This window comes from Asterias amurensis, chromosome 5 (genome assembly GCF_032118995.1).
Source record: "Asterias amurensis chromosome 5, ASM3211899v1".
In the NCBI taxonomy this organism is placed as follows: Eukaryota; Metazoa; Echinodermata; class Asteroidea; order Forcipulatida; family Asteriidae; genus Asterias; species Asterias amurensis.
This window is the reverse complement of record NC_092652.1, coordinates 22,208,716-22,225,778: the sequence shown is the minus strand read 5'-3', so window position 1 is coordinate 22,225,778 and position 17,063 is coordinate 22,208,716. Positions and strand designations below refer to the sequence as shown.

General features: G+C 39.8%; 1 protein-coding gene across 1 annotated transcript in view; it reads left to right on the top strand.

The window, feature by feature from the left end:
• The window catches only part of LOC139937504 (uncharacterized), a 47,942-nt gene extending 30,917 nt beyond the window's left edge, over positions 1–17,025 (top strand). The window contains exons 7-24 of the mRNA XM_071932665.1: positions 193–549; positions 1,334–1,705; positions 2,360–2,476; positions 3,625–3,729; positions 4,502–4,600; positions 5,030–5,137; positions 5,757–5,867; positions 6,409–6,516; positions 7,300–7,452; positions 8,214–8,546; positions 9,435–9,548; positions 10,269–10,422; positions 10,924–11,064; positions 11,204–11,253; positions 11,503–11,671; positions 11,853–12,124; positions 12,890–13,029; positions 13,544–17,025. Of these exons, the coding sequence (XP_071788766.1) occupies positions 193–549; positions 1,334–1,705; positions 2,360–2,476; positions 3,625–3,729; positions 4,502–4,600; positions 5,030–5,137; positions 5,757–5,867; positions 6,409–6,516; positions 7,300–7,452; positions 8,214–8,546; positions 9,435–9,548; positions 10,269–10,422; positions 10,924–11,064; positions 11,204–11,253; positions 11,503–11,671; positions 11,853–12,124; positions 12,890–13,029; positions 13,544–13,708 (3,068 nt within the window). The 3' untranslated portion in view covers positions 13,709–17,025. The remainder of the gene's footprint in view (positions 1–192; positions 550–1,333; positions 1,706–2,359; positions 2,477–3,624; positions 3,730–4,501; positions 4,601–5,029; positions 5,138–5,756; positions 5,868–6,408; positions 6,517–7,299; positions 7,453–8,213; positions 8,547–9,434; positions 9,549–10,268; positions 10,423–10,923; positions 11,065–11,203; positions 11,254–11,502; positions 11,672–11,852; positions 12,125–12,889; positions 13,030–13,543) is intronic.
• The last annotated feature ends 38 nt before the right edge of the window (positions 17,026–17,063 follow it).

Genomic DNA, 17,063 nt, shown 5'->3' with positions numbered 1-17,063 from the left:
TCTACAGTGAATGTACACCTTGTGCATCGATACTGGATATTGGTCATTTCCCGGAGGTTTGTACAATGAATGTCTTATCGATATTGGACATTGGACATTCCCATAGGTTTCTACAGTGACTGTCTACCATGTACATCGAAATTAAACATTGAACATCGTGTCTTGGTAAATATTGTATCTCTATCCTTTCAGATGAATGTGCAAGCGTTGAAATGAGCCAGTGTAGTGCAGTCCTCCCATATAACGACACATTCTACCCCAGCGTACTAGACACAGAAGAAGAAGCAATCGATTACTACATGGACTTTAAGGATATCATGGACTGCCATGCCGATATGCAGTACTTCCTGTGCGCTTATTTATTCCCCGAGTGTGGAAAAGACAGAACACCTCGCTATGTGTGCAGAGACTTCTGTCATGAAGTCCAGGCTTCGTGCGGTGGGCTTTACAAAGACAAACATAGCAAGACGTTGGACCTTCATTGTGAACGCTATCCCGAAGCTACAAGTAATGAAAGCGGTGCCAAATTGTGTAGGACGTCATTTACAGGTAAACAATAATGTAAATATACAAATACAAATTTACGAAATAGTTTTCACGAACTATTTTTTTTTAAATATAGCTTACTCTTATCGGGAAATGTCAACAGAAGATCATCTTTTCATTTTTTTTCCCTCCATACTTTCCCTTTTGGTTATTTTAAGCCATTTTGAGTTATGGGACCAAGTGGACACAGCATTTATTACACATTAGGTTTTGGGTGAATCTGTCTTTATACACCCAAACCAAACTGTGCACTCCTATAATGGCCACCATCTCAAAAAGGCTCTTTTTGTCACTTTCTTCCATTTTGCACGTGCTGTTTTTTTTCGCCTAAATATTACCTAAAACGGACGCTGGTTTGAACCAAACTGAGATACCAGTTAAAGACAGCGGACACGGTTGGTAGTTGTCAAAGAACAGTCTTCTCACTTGCTGTGTCTCAACTTAAGCATAAACAAACCTGTGGAAATTTGAGCTTAATTGGTTGTTAAAATTGCGAGATAATAATGAAAGAAAAAACCTTTTCACACGAAGTTGTGTGCTTTCAGATACTTAATTTCGATACCTCAACATATAATTCAGAGGTCTCGAAATCAAATCCATGAAAAGTTATTTCTTTCTCGAAAACTACGTCACATCAGAGGGAGCATTTTCTCAAAATATTTTTTTCACTATCAACCTCTCCCCATTACTCGTTACCAAGTAAGGTTTTATGCTAATAATTTTTTTTTAAATAATCCCAAATCGTGTCCACTGCCCTTAAAATTGACTTATTGATGATCTGAATCAGGTTGTGAGATAGACGGACCGACCACGATTGATCTGACAGACGGCGAACCGTTCATGCTCTTCTCTCCTAACTACCCCAACAAATACCCCAATGCCTTCTCCTGCGTCTGGCTGTTCAAAGCTTCAGAGGGTATGTATGCCCGCTTCGAGACCATCGACCTCTCAATCGCCCACGATAGACTACTCTTCGGCACGGGGGAGGAGGCCGATATATCCATGACGGAGTACTACTACAACGAGGAGGTGCTATTTGGGAAATGGCTGTCAAACCTGACCATACCTTCGGATCGTACGTGGGTGGAGCTGCAGATAGAAGGGGGTGCGGTCAGCAGGGGATTCAAAATAGAGGTGGTTCAAGTCGTGGCAGAAAACGGTGAGAGTTAAGTCAGTAATGTTAGACCATGAAATTGCACTTTATTACCATCTCTGTCTGGTTCCCAGTCCGTGTGGATCGGTCTGTACTAGTTTCAAACGAAAATGAGCTTAAAGACATGCTTGAACGAAAATGTCAATTCGTGAACTTTGCTGAATTTCATTTAGTGCTTTCAATAAACAAGAAAATCGAGTCAAATGACTGTAAAAAGATTTTGATGTGTAAAAAAACCCCAATCATTTCGACTACCCTTATCCAGCGCTTTTTCTGACAGATTCGCGAAAAGCCCTGTTAATCACTTATGTTACGTCATAGTTGGAGCTCCAATTTGTATAGCCGCTTTGTTACTGCGTGGAGGTCAATTTCTACCTCCATGGTATTTTATGGTATATAGTAAAGCAAACTCCCAAGCATGACGTCAAAGCATTGTCAATTTGACGCGCACCGTCAACGGCACGAGTGTTTTTAGTTTTTCAAAACCTTGAGGTTGGGGCCTGATTTTTTAATCTATAGTTACGAAAAAATAAGGAGTGTGCAAATGTCAAAATTACATTTAAATGGTGAACAAACGCATAACAAACAAGTTAAAATAGAAGTTCCGTTAAAAACATTCAGCTCAAGTAGCTGTTTAATTATTTTGTTGTGTTTTTCCAGTCACGTGTAGGGATGACCAGTTCCACTGTGAAGTAACTGGTTGTATAGATTTATCCCGTTTATGTGATGGGTATGGAGATTGCTATGACACGTCAGACGAACTGCAATGTGGTGATGGTGAGTAACATTCTCCTATTGTGGCCCTGAAATGTGACCCGCTCTGCAAAAAAACCCGTATGAGTCGGGCTATGCCATTTCACGTGATGGGCTCTGATCTTCAAGGGATTTTTTTTCTTCAAAAATCAATATTTTGTTATCTTCTTTTTTTTATATCCTTGATGTCTACACCTTCATAATGTTATATCAGGAAGGTTGATTTTGATCAATAAAGATGAAAAACCATGCGTTTTGTGATAAGGTTTTCAGTGCGTCGGCACCATCGATTCCGTTCGATGCTACAAATTGGACTCGAACCCAAACGCCAATGACTTATCCACCACAACTTTAATTCGATGCTCCATCACACCACTCGGCCATGACCAATATGAGTCATGACACATTTCATGTTCGTTTTTTGTGCTAAGAAATTGCTATAGAAGTCGTTTCTTTGACACAATACCACTCAACCTTTCAAGTTTATAATAATGATCTTCGCATGTTTTTTTTCCCAGTGGAAGAGATATTTGTCACTTTAGGAGTCTGGATGATTTATGATGTACGAGTGGGATTTTAAGGGTCAACTCCATTTATTATTTTGACTTCTTCGTCTGGAATTACTTTTATGATTTATAATGATACAACAAGGCTGTTTAAACCCTTGCTCTGAATGGTTATACAAGCTTGCACATCTTGCCGTTATTTGGGTCATGAACACTTTGACTATATCTTTTATTGATAATGATATTTATTAGGTTTATCACTTTTACCCCGTTTTGTGTGTAGATAATCTCTTATGTACGGATTGTTGCATGTATTTTTGGGTGTCATGGCTGAGTGGTTAAACGCATCGAATTCATGTCATGGTGGCTAAGCCATCGTAGTTTGGGTTCGAATTAGTCTTGGCAGAATATGTGTCCATGAGTTTGTGTAATTGCTTCTCTTCACACAGGGATATAAAAGGGTAGGCCTACCTGTGAGGGTAGAGGTTGATTGTGTATGAAAAAGCGCCATACGGCAGTTCAGGGCTGTAAGCTCACTTGGGAGCCGAGAAAGGTTAAAGGAATGTAATTGGCCCAATGATCATGGCGCATTGAGACATTAGCTAAATGCGCTATATATAAGAACTATTTATTAATTTGTAGTATTTTGTTCTTTGTTTTACATAGTGTGTCCATACTACGACATGGTGAGATGCGGAGATGGTTCCTGCATTCACAGGACCAGCATATGCGACGATTGGGACGACTGCAACGACGATGAAGTTAACTGCAGTCAGTAGGACAACTGTTTCATGTTTTTCTCTGTTAGGGCTGTGTCCGAATTAGCGGCTACAGCTACGGCTACGGCTATATTTGGGGGGGGGGGGGGTGATCATACGTTGAGGTATAGATAGTCTCTTAGCAACACCCTTAGCAACAGCCGTAGCCGTAGCTGTAGCTACCAATTCGGATACGGCTTTAGTCTTGATTGACGACCCTGTTTTTGTGTTACGCACCGACTGGGGGCGCTATAAAGCCCCATTCGGAAAGACTGGCTGGTGCAAGGCTACACATTTGAATCGATGGGATGTTTGTCTGATACAGATGTATTTTCTCAGTAACTCGTGTTGCGATAACAACGCCAATCAAGGCTATTTTTTTCGTTTGCCTTTATCCATCTGGAACTATAATTTTCCTCTGTAGTCGATACCGTTCATGTTGACCATTTCCCCTTTATACATTTTTTATACAAACTACTGTAATTTCTTTCGTTGTTATGGTGTGTGCACTTTACCACATTGCAGATGTTATTTCACGTTGTGTCTAAAAACTCTCACAAAATTCTGCCTCATTCTGTTTTGAGAGTTCCTCTAGAATTCGTCTGGCCCCTCTAACAAGGAGTCTCAACTGCCCAATAGCAGTATGTTATTCGAAATTTCCTCGCGTAACACAACTCTAAAGCTTATAGACAAGACAATTACCCTAAACACAATCTGTATTTGGCCGCTACTTTTTTTGTGAGCAGTTTTAATGAAATGTGTTTCTTTTCAATAACAATCCGCAGCTTTTGAGTGTGACGAAGGGAGTGTTTTCCTGAATGAAGTGTTGTTATGTGACAGCTATAACGATTGTGGTGATAACTCCGATGAACTTCAAAACTGTAGTGAGTACAACAAAACGACACCCTATCAAACCATTATCAACGACTTCAAAAACTTTGTGAACCACAGATGTATTACCGAACCTTAATGAGCATCTTTGTTGTGTGTTTTTTATTTTTGACTATGTTATCTAAAACAACAATTTAGACCAAATCAATAGAAAAATATACAAATGATGAATATTGCATTGAGGCCACGAACAAAACGCACTGCGGTAAAATTATAACTGCTGCACGAACAAAACGCACTGCCACTAACAAAACGCACTGCGGTAAAATTATAACTGTTGCAGTTTGTTTGAGGTTTTCCCCAAAAATATGGACATTGTTCTGAATTTGTCGACAACAACTTGTCTGTATTTTGCTCGAAAATAATGTTTTGTGAGACCAATCTTAAAAGACGTGTATTTGTTCTTGTTGTTCTGATTAAAGCTTGCGTGGAAGGTCGGCAGTTTGACTGCGGTGAACGGTGTATTCCTATGAACTATCGATGCGATGGGATGAACGACTGCGTAGATGGAAGTGACGAACAGAACTGCAGTAAGTTTCAAAGTTAACCCGTATTTTAGACAAATGTTTTGTTTTTGTTTCTGTTAAACAAAGCATATGAATATAGCCAGAACAACTTATAAGGGAAAGGGAAGGGGCTCGTGCAACGTAAACAATGTTAAATGGAAACCCGACTTCAAACAAATAAAAGCTTGCATTCTTTCCTTTTTGAACCAGGGGATTGAAAACAACTTTTGCGTCAATGTCAAATTCCATGCCGTTTTGATTTAATATCACAACAATTCAGAAACGAACTGAAAGTTCCCCGTACAAAAATGTTCACTCCATGTTTGCATCGATAAAAGTTTCACACATTAGCATTTTACACCAACAAATAAGGTTGGAAACGTGCAGCCCGTCCCCCCTGCGCTCAAGATTTGTGTATTATTGTATTAATTCCAACATAATAATATGTTAATTGTTTAATTGTTTAATTTAATTTTGTTTGTAAACCAGATTCCTATTGTCTTTGACCTTTTATTTGGTGAATGCAGGCCTACTTCTTAGAATAAACAAAAATGTATTTGAATTGAATTCAACTTTGATCTTAAAGTACCTCTTTACGGTTATTAATTTGTTCATTGATTTGTTGAATTTTATTTTCCTGAAGCATGTAGCAATTGGAAAACCCCTTGTGACGATGGAGTGTGTCTTCCTTTCTGGCTGTTTTGTGATAAAACGGAAGATTGCAGCGACGGAAGTGACGAAAAAGACTGTCCACGTAAGTGCAGTTTGTTTGTATACAGTCTGGTTTGGGGTTTTATACACCCTCTGGTTGGGGCGTGACAGTGGGTTGTTGTGCATTCAATTGATATTGAAGAAAATATGAAAATTGTAGGATTGCCATTTGCCATCATCATTGGGCATAGACTTGCGTCAGTGGCTGCCTCGTCCTCAGGTTGTAATGGGGGCGCACTCCTGGAGTTGCCGCCATCACCTGGTGCCTTTCAATCGCTGCTCGTCTCAGTTCTTCGACGCTTCTTCCACTCCACTTTGTGACGTTGCCTATCCAGCGCAGCTTAGTAGACTAATGCATACAGGGGCCTTGTGGACGTACCCAGGTTCCGATTTCACAAAGATAATTCTAACTTGGGACTTGTCCTAGGAGATCTTAAAAACTCAAGGCTAGTAAAAAAAAACTCGTTCTAACTCGAGATAAGACTAGTTTTAACACATTGTGAAATCCACCCATGGCCTTTGATCACTTTGATAGCTTTTCCCAATTACTCTTATTATTGTAACCTGTCTGCTCTCTTGTATAGCTTGCCCTGGTAACTTCCATCAGTGTGATGACTTGGAATGCGTCTCTGGAGATGGTATGTGCGACGGATACTACGACTGCTCAGATAGAAGCGACGAGAAATACTGCGGTACGTTATACTAGAAAATCAGATTCTTAACACAACCCCCTTCCTTTTCCCTCAACGGTGTTTGCGCCAAAGTCAAAAGAGAAGTTTTGTTACTGTAGCATTATGCCGTACTGTTGTTTATTCGTCATTGTCCAATGCTTTACATCGCAGTTACGGCGATTACATCACCAATACAGCGACTTAAGGCCGAGTCACGCTGCAGCGATAACGAAAACGATAACGGTCACGAGTACCGTGCAAAGAGAACGTATTTTATTGGTTGTATTGCTCCACGCAGAATGACGCACACGCTCATTCAACCAACATAATACGTTCTCTTTGCGTCGTGATCGTTATCGTTTTCGTAATCGTTGTAGTGTGACCCGGCCTTTACGCAATATAAAGGTGACACTGCGATACGGCGATACAACTCCATTAAAACCGAATACCTTGGAATTGACGAAAAATGAACCACCGTACGTTCTTTGCTCCTCGCGGGCTTGTGCGTACCGTACGTAATTGACTTTAGGAACAGACCGATGTATAAAATAAAAGGCGGCAGAGTATCGTCAGTTTATACAGTCCTCTCAGAAGTTTAAAGAAAAACACAATTTATATTATAATTTTGTTATAAACCGTTCCAACCAAAGAACTGCTTAAAATTGTTTTACTTTTGTTTTTGCTTCTTTTAGAATCTTGAAAATGCTTCAAGTAAAGACTGTTTATATGGAAGAGTTTTCCTTAAAAAAGAATAGTGTGGGTTGCGACCATCGGACGTAACATTTGAACATTATTTGTTTTCAGATGACGTGGTCTTTGAGTGTCTAATAGGCTCGTTCACATGCCTGTCAGGAAAGGTGTGTGTACCAGAAAGTGGAATATGTGATGGGGTTGATAACTGCCCAGATGGTGAGGACGAGGTTGACTGTGATGGAGGGTTGGCAACGCAGGGTAAAGGTAAGTGCGATTGGGAGTAATTATTGTTTGGATTGCAGTGTCACCGCATGGCCCAGTTTCATAGAGCTGCTATTAGCACAGTAATTTGCTTAGCATGACAATTTTGCCTTGATAAAAACAGGATTTCCAACCAAATTTCCACGTGATTTTTTAGGATAAACAACAAAAGCTGAAAAAGCAATATGCAACAGATAGAAATTAGGTTGGTAATCCTGTTTTTATCAACTTAAAGAAAGAAATTTCATGCCAAGCAAATTAGTGTGCTTAGCAACTCTATGAAATCGGGCCCTGGTAACCATTGGAAAGGGTTAACATAATTCATTCCAAATTCATTCGTACAAGATCGCATTACGTCATGTATTATTTGATTTTGCTGTCTCAAACTCATAAAGAAATGATGCCAGCCTAAACATATTTGTGTGATTTCAAGGAGTGTTAAGTGAGAGTTACTTAATTTGATTTGCTGATTGTTATAATAATTAACAACAAACAAACAAACCCCACAACAGACAACAGACACACACCCTAATAAGGAAACCGACAACTTTTTTTTTATAAGAGACGATACAATTATAACTTTCACTGATCTTCTCTAAGAAAATTAAGACCTTATTTGATTGACTGGTGTGTTTCAGATGAGTGAAGTTTTCTCTCTCTAAAATGAATGTTGCATTATTTGATAAAGATTTGATAAAACATTTTTATTTCACATTCTGTTTCTGTTGTTTATTGTTGGTTCATTCTACCTATTTCTATTACAGCCTGCGGTGAACGCTACATCAATCTGACATCGGAGATGATGAATTACACTTTGTCCTACCCTACGATGTTTGGTCTCCAATCCAAATGCACATGGCTAATAACAAGCCCTCCAAACACCAAGATCATCGTCACGCAGATCCAGGCTATCACTTGCTGCGGGACATTTACGGTCGGTGACGGGCACGACCCAAAAGACACATCGAAAAAAATCGAGATTCGAAGTTTACCGAGGTCCAGGGGGCTTGTGTCAGAGGAAAACACTATGTACATAGACTTCGTCACCGAGTTATCCTTTTTGAAGTTCGAGCTGTTGTTCACGGCAGTTGAGAACGGTAATTATTTTTTTTATTACAACCTAATACAGGGCGATGATTTTAATAGTTTGTGTTTTTTACCCATACACTGATGTGTGTTAGAGCTGTATTCTCAGTTCTTTCCCGAGTCCTCTGAATTTTTTTCACAAGTATGTTGTTTGGATGGGATTCGAACCCACGACCCTTGCCATTTTAATGCAGTGTCTTACCAACTAGACTACCGAGGTTGCCCGGTAGCGAGAGGCAGTTCGAATATGTTTTGGCAGCGGGTACCGCAACAATATAATAGATGCATCAGGGATAAAACACAATAATTTTGGTTTTTACCCATGCACCGATGTGTGTTAGCACTGTATACTCAGTACTTTCCCGAGTCCTGTGAAAAAAATATCACAGGCATGTTACTCGGGTGGGATTCGAACCCATGACCCTTGCAATTCTAGAGCAGTGTCTTACCAACTAGACAACCGAGGTTGCCCGGTAGCTAGAGGCAGTTCGAATCCTATGTTTTGGCAGCGGGTACCGTAACGATATAATAGATGTTAAATTTGCATCGAGGATAAAAAATATTAATTTTGGTTTTTTACCCATGCACCGATGTGTGTTAGCACTGTATACTCAGTACTTTCCCGAGTCCTGTGAAAAAAAACATCACAGGCGATAATTTTGATAAATAACCGAATTGTTATGGGTTATAAGAGAGTAGCTGCGGAAATCTGAACCACCCTCGTATTACCTTAATTATTTTGGAAACCATTATCTTGATCTAGACTTTTATATTGCCGTTTAAAAAATGAACAGCATTTACAGAGGAAGAATCCTATAATAGGGCTAATCTAACAGTATACAGTTCCAAACTTGTGTAAGACTGATAATTAAAACCCAATGCTTCTGTTTGTTGTTAAGTTTGTGAAGAGGGAGAGAAACGGTGTCTATCTAAATACGACGAGTGTATCACGTCTGCAAAGTGGTGTAACTTCGAAGATGACTGCGACTCCGGTAGAGATGAGCAGGAGTGCTGTGAGTACCGGCCATTTGATTTAGTTTGTTGTTGATGAGTTTTGTTATCAACGTATGATCTTATGTGCCTCATTTGCAAAAATAACTAATTGAGGAAACACATATTTTTGTGAAAAACATGGCTCTAGGTAAACAACGTTGAAGCTTGCCTCCCGTGTTTCAGGAGTGGGTGCAGTGAACTTTTACAAGGTTAAGAGAAGGAAGACATAGAATGCGTTTTGGCGACCCCATGGCACCAGCAACATTAGTCTTGGGTTGAGCGTTTTCAGTGGTGAGCGGACGATGCTGGTCAGACCAACCGGTAACTTGTCGAGACGGTTGGGATTTGGTTGAGGTCGCCAAAACGCACTCCTAGAATGCCGGCTCATTTCTGACCCAGATAGTTTTTAGAATAACATGAACACGTTCTCTTAGCATTCGCTAGCCACCGTTCACCTAGCTGGTAGTCCCTTCTGAGACTTGGAGAACGCTTCCTCATTAACCTTAATCGCAAATACTCGGCACTCGCGCTTTAGGCGTTGAATGAGGTGCATGCTGGTCTTACTATTGAGCGCTAGCTAGACCAGCATGCACCTCATCCAACATTTAGCGCTTTCGCAATGGGTATTGCAAAACGGTACATGTAAACAACGGCAAATAAACACTTAAAAATTGGAATGATAACTTTTATTGTAGTAACTAACATTTATCAAATCGGAATTGACATGTTCTTCCTTTCAGTGCAATTGGAGACAGACAGAAGCCAGTCCACTAAAAGGGTTGGAGCTGGACACGTTAAAATCACAATAGAAGGAGACGAAAAATACTTATGTTACGATAGCACTATTTGGCAGGAATCGTTGGGTGACGTCATCTGTAACGAGTACGGCTTTGGGTATGGTTGCCTTTTATGATTTATTGAAGTATATTAAAGGTACTGGACACTTTTGTTAAGTACACAAAATAATTGGTAGCATAAAAGCTTAATTGGTGACGAGCAATGAAGAGCGGTTGGAGAGTATAAAACATTGTTAGATATGGCTCACTCTTAAGTAACGTAGTCTTGAGAACGAGGTTATTTCTCACTCAATTAAAATAAAATCAGGCCTGAAGTATTTTTAGTCATCTGGAAGCACACAGATTTGTCTAGCAATGTTGGGTGTGTTTTTTTTACAATATTCTCTTGCAACTTTGATGACCAATTGAGTCTCAAGATTCACAGGGTTGTTAAATTATCTATTATTTGGAAACACCAAGGGAAAATACTGGTTATTTAACCAAAATGTGTCCAGTGCCTTAAAAAAAAAATAATAGGCCTATCGTATATGTTTTTATGTAATGTCTTGTCAAACACCGAGTAAACTCACTTACGTCTTTTTCTATATATATCTTCTAGGTTTATGAATGAATCAACCTTCGTTGACGTCACAACCCTTAGACCAATCACAAGTGGATATTACATCCTACCGGAAAAGGAATTACAAGCATTGCTAAGTTTAGGACCCAGACCCCTTCTCTACGAAGTAGTTACACATAGGTAAGAGCTGCATGGCATAAGGAATTTTTTTTTTTTCCTTAACCATTTTTCTGGTTTTTTTTTTTTTTTTTTTTTTTTTTTTTTGTGTTTGACTCAGTAATTATTCTTTGTCATCGATTGTGGTTCATTTTCCCCACAGCGAAACTTGCCCATCTGGAAAGGCTATCCACTTAACGTGCAATAAAGCAGGTGCGTATGGGGTGCGGTTAAACACCAATTTCAGAGTTTCTTATTATTATGTGTTGAACTCATTAATGTTTGAATTTAATTCAGGTATCATCGCATTTTGAAGTGTTTAGCTAAAATGATTTTGTGAAAATGTCAAATAATGATTTCACCAATCCCCTACCCCTTAAATAAATTGAAACAAAAAATATATATATATTTCTAACCTCCCTCTTCTGTTGTCTCCGTCTCTCTCATCTATTTTACTTGAAGAGTGTGGAAGACAGGGACATATGCCGAGGGTTGTGAACGGACGGAACGCCCTCCCCGGCGAGGTACCCTGGGTGGTGTCTATCAGCCATCCACTAGGCGACCCAACCGATCATTACTGTGGTGGCGCCCTCATCGCTAATAATTGGGTAATCACGGCCGGACATTGTGTGTAAGTATCCATTACAGTGTAAGTATCCATTACACTTGAATCTTGAATATTGAATTGTTGTACTCTCCTAATAATAGTGATGCTGTCCAGGAGAGGGTAGGCTGCAAAATCCATAAAGGGCATAATAATCTTTACGTCTGAGAAAGGATTTTACACATCTTTGGTAACTTTATTTCAACAGACAAGGATTCACTCAACCCAAGGTGTTACTTGGCACCACCAATCTCACAGCAGATCATGGGTTTGTGCAAGTTCGCCAGGTCAAGAGAGCCATCGAGTTCCCAACCTACTCTAACTATAATCTGAATGATATAGCACTGTTAGAGCTGGAGGTACCAGTCTCTATAAGCGATCGTGTTAGTCCCGTGTGTCTGCCACCGAGGAACGACTCGCTCCTGACCGAGACGGGTTCGTCAGCCACTATGTCAGGCTGGGGAGGAACTATTCCATTTAGTAAGTGTCGCGTTGATTTACTTTTAAATACTCTCGTGTAATCTCTTCATTTTGTTCGACTAAGTGTCCACCGAGCTCGCAGATTTGTCCAAGGCTCTTTGAGCAAGCATCCCGCTCTCTGAATTCACCAGGTCGTATGAATCACACGTTGGCCGACGAACTGCACGGTATACAGTTTACCGTGGGGTCAAAACATGGTTTTCAACCTCGTGTAACGACGCTCTGTTTTGGCTTCGTTTTCGGCTTCGCTGTACGAGGTTGAAAAACATTCTTCGACCAGACGGGTTTCTGTATATAACTGCAATACCGTGCCAGTACTGTTATTCAGTTACCTGGTGAATTAAAATCCGATGCTTGATTAGCGTACAGAGCCTTGGACAAGTCCACTGAGCTCGGTGCACATTCTTTAGCTGCCGCAAATTCACTGAAACACTGCAGGTACTTTACGATGACTCTTTGTGGTGGTTTTAAACATAATGGTAACACTAGAAGACTTGTCATTATTGCAGACAGTTCAGAAAACGTAGAACTATACTATTCAACTCCATTCAGCTGACATTGATTTCGATTAGCCTTGTTGAGTTATGGTGGCCGCTATGGGGACGGCACTGTTCGGTTTAGGTGTATGCAGACAAACTTACACATCAAACATAATAGTGTACTAGTATTGTGACCACCAAACCTCATAAATGCATAATGCATCATTTTCATTCGATTAATTATACTATAATTAAGTTAAATATGTGCGTATTTGTGTTATAAAAGGCGGTACACCTACGCTTCTACAGACTGCCCGGGCAACCATCGTCGACACGGAAAATTGCAAGCGTTTTGACGACCACACGTACGTCAATGAGAATGTCATTTGCTGCATGAACAAATATGGAGAGCAGAACTCTTGTAAGGTGAGTAGGCTTCATAAATTCACAATAAATTGTGAATAAATTACATCAATGACCACGAAACCATAACAAAAACAATACTCGGTTTACTTACGTGAATGACGGCTATGCGGCAACATATTGTAGCCCGAGCCCTAAATGTAGCCCGGACCTAAATGTAGCCCCGACCTAAATGCAGCCCAAATGGGGCATGTTTGGAGCTACATTTAGGTCCGGGCTACATTTGGGGCTCGGGCTACATTATGGTGCTGCACAGACGGCAGATTCCCGCTTCTAAGACTATGCTAGTTTGGTGTCCAACGGTTATACCGCATAAGGTGATGACGTTTCGTGACGTATCGTGACGTATCCTTTCGCGTAACCGGTTCGCGTAATCGGTGACTCAGCGAAACCTCCCTATTAAACAATAAAACACCCAAATCGAAATGACAGATTGGGGGAAAAAATGCTTTTATACCAACTGCAGTGTAAACAGCAGATTTGAGAAACTAATGATTAACTTTGATTCTTCTTATAGGGTGACAGTGGTGGTCCTTTGTATACTTCTCTAGATGGTATTTGGTATCAGGTTGGATTGGTGAGCCGTGGTGGAGTGCCAAGCTGCTCAGCACCCAGGCAGGTTGTCATTTATACAAGGCTTTCAAAGTTTCTGGATTTCATCGAAGGCTTTTTGAGTGTTTGATCCTGAAATAGAACAACACGCTGACTATTGTTCTTCTATTACATCCGCCATCTTGTCTAAGAAACTGATGGATCAACATTGAGGAAAGTTTGAGTTTCAAGATATTATTGGTTCGTGATGCAACGAATTGAGTGGAAAAGTTATCATTCTGTGACATGTTGGAACAAATGGTTCAAATATGTTTAGGTCACATATTCTAACTTAAGTAATTAGATATTGTTTTAGTACTATGTTTTCTGTAACTTTTTGTGTGTGTAACATTCTATCAATAATTTACCACAATTTGATTACTGGTGTTTGGAACACATTGTGACTATGGATTGACACGGGTAGGTTCATTAATTTCAAGTTTCATTTCGGCTTTTCAATATACTTAAGAATAAGTTGTTAAACTTCTGTCGCGGTAATAGTGTGACGAATCTATCTCTCCTCAGTTCCCGCGACATTGGCGGTATCCTCGCCACTAGAAAGCTGGCCCGCGAGACTACTGCTCTCACGAATACGGTCCCATTAATAGTCGGCAGCCAGCAGCTTTGCGCGAATGTTTCGCTTTGCAGTACTCTGTTTTTACTTGTAAGTAGATTAAAGGCAGTGGACACTATTGGTAATTGTCAAAGACCAGCCTGTACAGTTGGTGTATCTCAACATATACATAAAATAACAAACCTGTGAGAATTTGAGCTCAATCGGTCATCGAACTTGCGAGATAAGAATGAAAGAAAAAACACCCTGTCATACCAAGTTGTGTGCGTTTAGATGGTTGATTTCGAGACCTCAAGCTCTAAGCCTGAGGTCTCGAAATCGAATTCGTGGAAAATTACTTCTTTCTCGAAAACTATTATATGGCACTTCAGAGGGAGCCGTTTCCTACAATGTTTTATACCACCAACTTCTCCCCATTACTCGTCGCCAAAAAAGGTTTTGTGCTTATAATTATTTTGAGTAATTATCAATAGTGTCCACTGCCTTCAACTGAGACACATTTGTACTCCACTTTATTAAGACAATACAAGTACAACCGTTCAAAAGGCATCGAGATGTTCAGCTTTGCTTAGCCTTTACGATGAAAGTCTTTGAAATAATTATTTTTTCGTTATTTATAAACCGATTAAACCGAAATAGGATATCGGTAAAAGCAATTTTGATATCAAAATATATAGGCTCTTCGTTTCGTCTCCGTTTCTTGCTTCGTTAATTAAACCTATTTCTGAATGATGATGATAATGATGATGAACTTGGCATTTTAAAGGTTTAAAAATGTACTTTCTGTTTTATTTGATTTTAAATGATTATTTAATTGTAAGTTATCTAAAGTTATTATAAAGTTATCTAAAATTAATTAAATTTGTCATTTTACTATAGTTGAAGTGACTGGCACACTGTCATCCGTAAGATAAACTTATTATACGTTTGAGACGTCTTGAGAGTTTTTTAGAAACAGTTCTCCTCTAATTCCGTTTTCGTCTTAAGTAAACAATGATCCGGAATTGATGCCTACACGTAGTACTATAAGATGTAGGCTTTTGTCGTGAAGCTACTGTAAGTTAATATAATTATTATAATCACTTATTTTGTACTTAATTTGTATCAAATACTATTACAGCAGAATTAGGCCAGTGTTTATAGAAACCTATCAAATTTGTAAGTTGTACTATATTGTATAGTCACCTACTATCTTAATTGTAGAATCCCCGACTTCCTTATTTTAACACAACTGTTTGTGTTACTTATAGTAAGTTTTCAGTTCAGTGGTATCATTTTTGTGCAGACCACACTTATAGACGACGATGTGACCTATGTTTACATTCAAACCGCCCTCTGTTGACAAAACACTGTATACGTCATGTTTCGCCTGGCACTGACTTGCGTAGTCAAAGTAAGATTGCGTACACTTTCTAGCTGGCTGCCAAAACACAAAGGTTTTGCCCAGCGGTGTGCGCGCGAATCATGTTATGGTTTTCGTGTGACGTCAGAGGTCACATCGTCTATACATGTTACATTTTACTGTCCATTAATGGAGTAAGTTTTAAATGGGCATTTTTGTTTTAGGTTGGTAGAAATATTGTTGTTGCAGTTGTTAATGTGCTCCAGTGTGGTTACAGGTGCTGCGTGTTATGCTGATGAGTTGGTGAAAGTCGCCTTGATCATGTATACTATTAATTCTATATACAATTATTTTTGTTTCGGTCTATTAATGTATTATATGTTGTAGGACAACTGTCCTCTAAAAGACAGTTCAAATATATCATTTGCATTGTTTAGATTTATTCATCTTAAAGCTGAAGTAGCAACCTTCTTAATGTGTCCCTTTTGAAACTACGTCCAAGTGCGGAAGTCCAAACCCGTGTTTTCGAAAACGCATATATGTATATGTTACTCTTCTTCCACTAGGGTTCCACGTTCAATTCATAATCGCGCACTCAGGGCAAGGTCAAGTTATGAAGACCAGGTCAAGGAGCTGGTTGGATGCCTGCAATACAGAGTTGCGATTTTCTTTTTTATATTTCTATAATCGAATGAAGCGTTAGTTACGATCGTACTTTTTGATACACAATATATTTATTCATTTGTTTGCACCTGCTAAAAGGTGTGATACATGGAGCAAGTTCGGGTGAGCCACTAGACTTGATCAGAAACTGTGACGCAGCTCTTGAATGTACCATAGTCGACTATGCCTAAGTGCATTGTCGACACTTGTCAATCTCGACTCTTGTCGACTCTTGTCAATCTCGACTCTTGTCGACTCTTGTCAATCTATGGATGCTTCGTTTAGCTTCCCTGGTCGACCCCGCAGTGCTCTCGGGTGAGCCCCTGACAAGAGCTCATCAAAAGACCACACTCGCCCTCTCGTGGTGACGGCATGCTCCCCAGGTCATCCCAAGTGACCCACTCCACAAGCAGGGCACTGGGGGCTGACCCGGGTGAGCCCCGTCGAAACTATTCGAACGTACCGGGGCAGACCGGGGTCGACCCATGTAAGCTAAACGAACACACCCTATGGTTCTATGTGCTCTGTGGTTTTTGTTTGTTTATAATGAAATTTATCTTCCTGTGCTATATGGTTTTTGGTTAGTCTAGTCGCCACCCGTACTTGCTGCTTTACTCATCATTGCTATGCATGTATTTTATTCAAATAAGTGTAAAATGTGTTTTTTAAGTGTCTGTGGAGGCTAAATCATTTAACAGGCAGAAGCCATTTTGGTTATCCTTCCGGTTATTTACCTTTACTAAAACTGAGACTTTAAGGGTAAAATAACCAAAATGTACTCTGGATGTTTAAACTATTTCGATAGAGTTTACAGGAAAATTTCCAAAAGATACACTGACCGTCTTGATTTGAGTTGTGGCCGCTTAG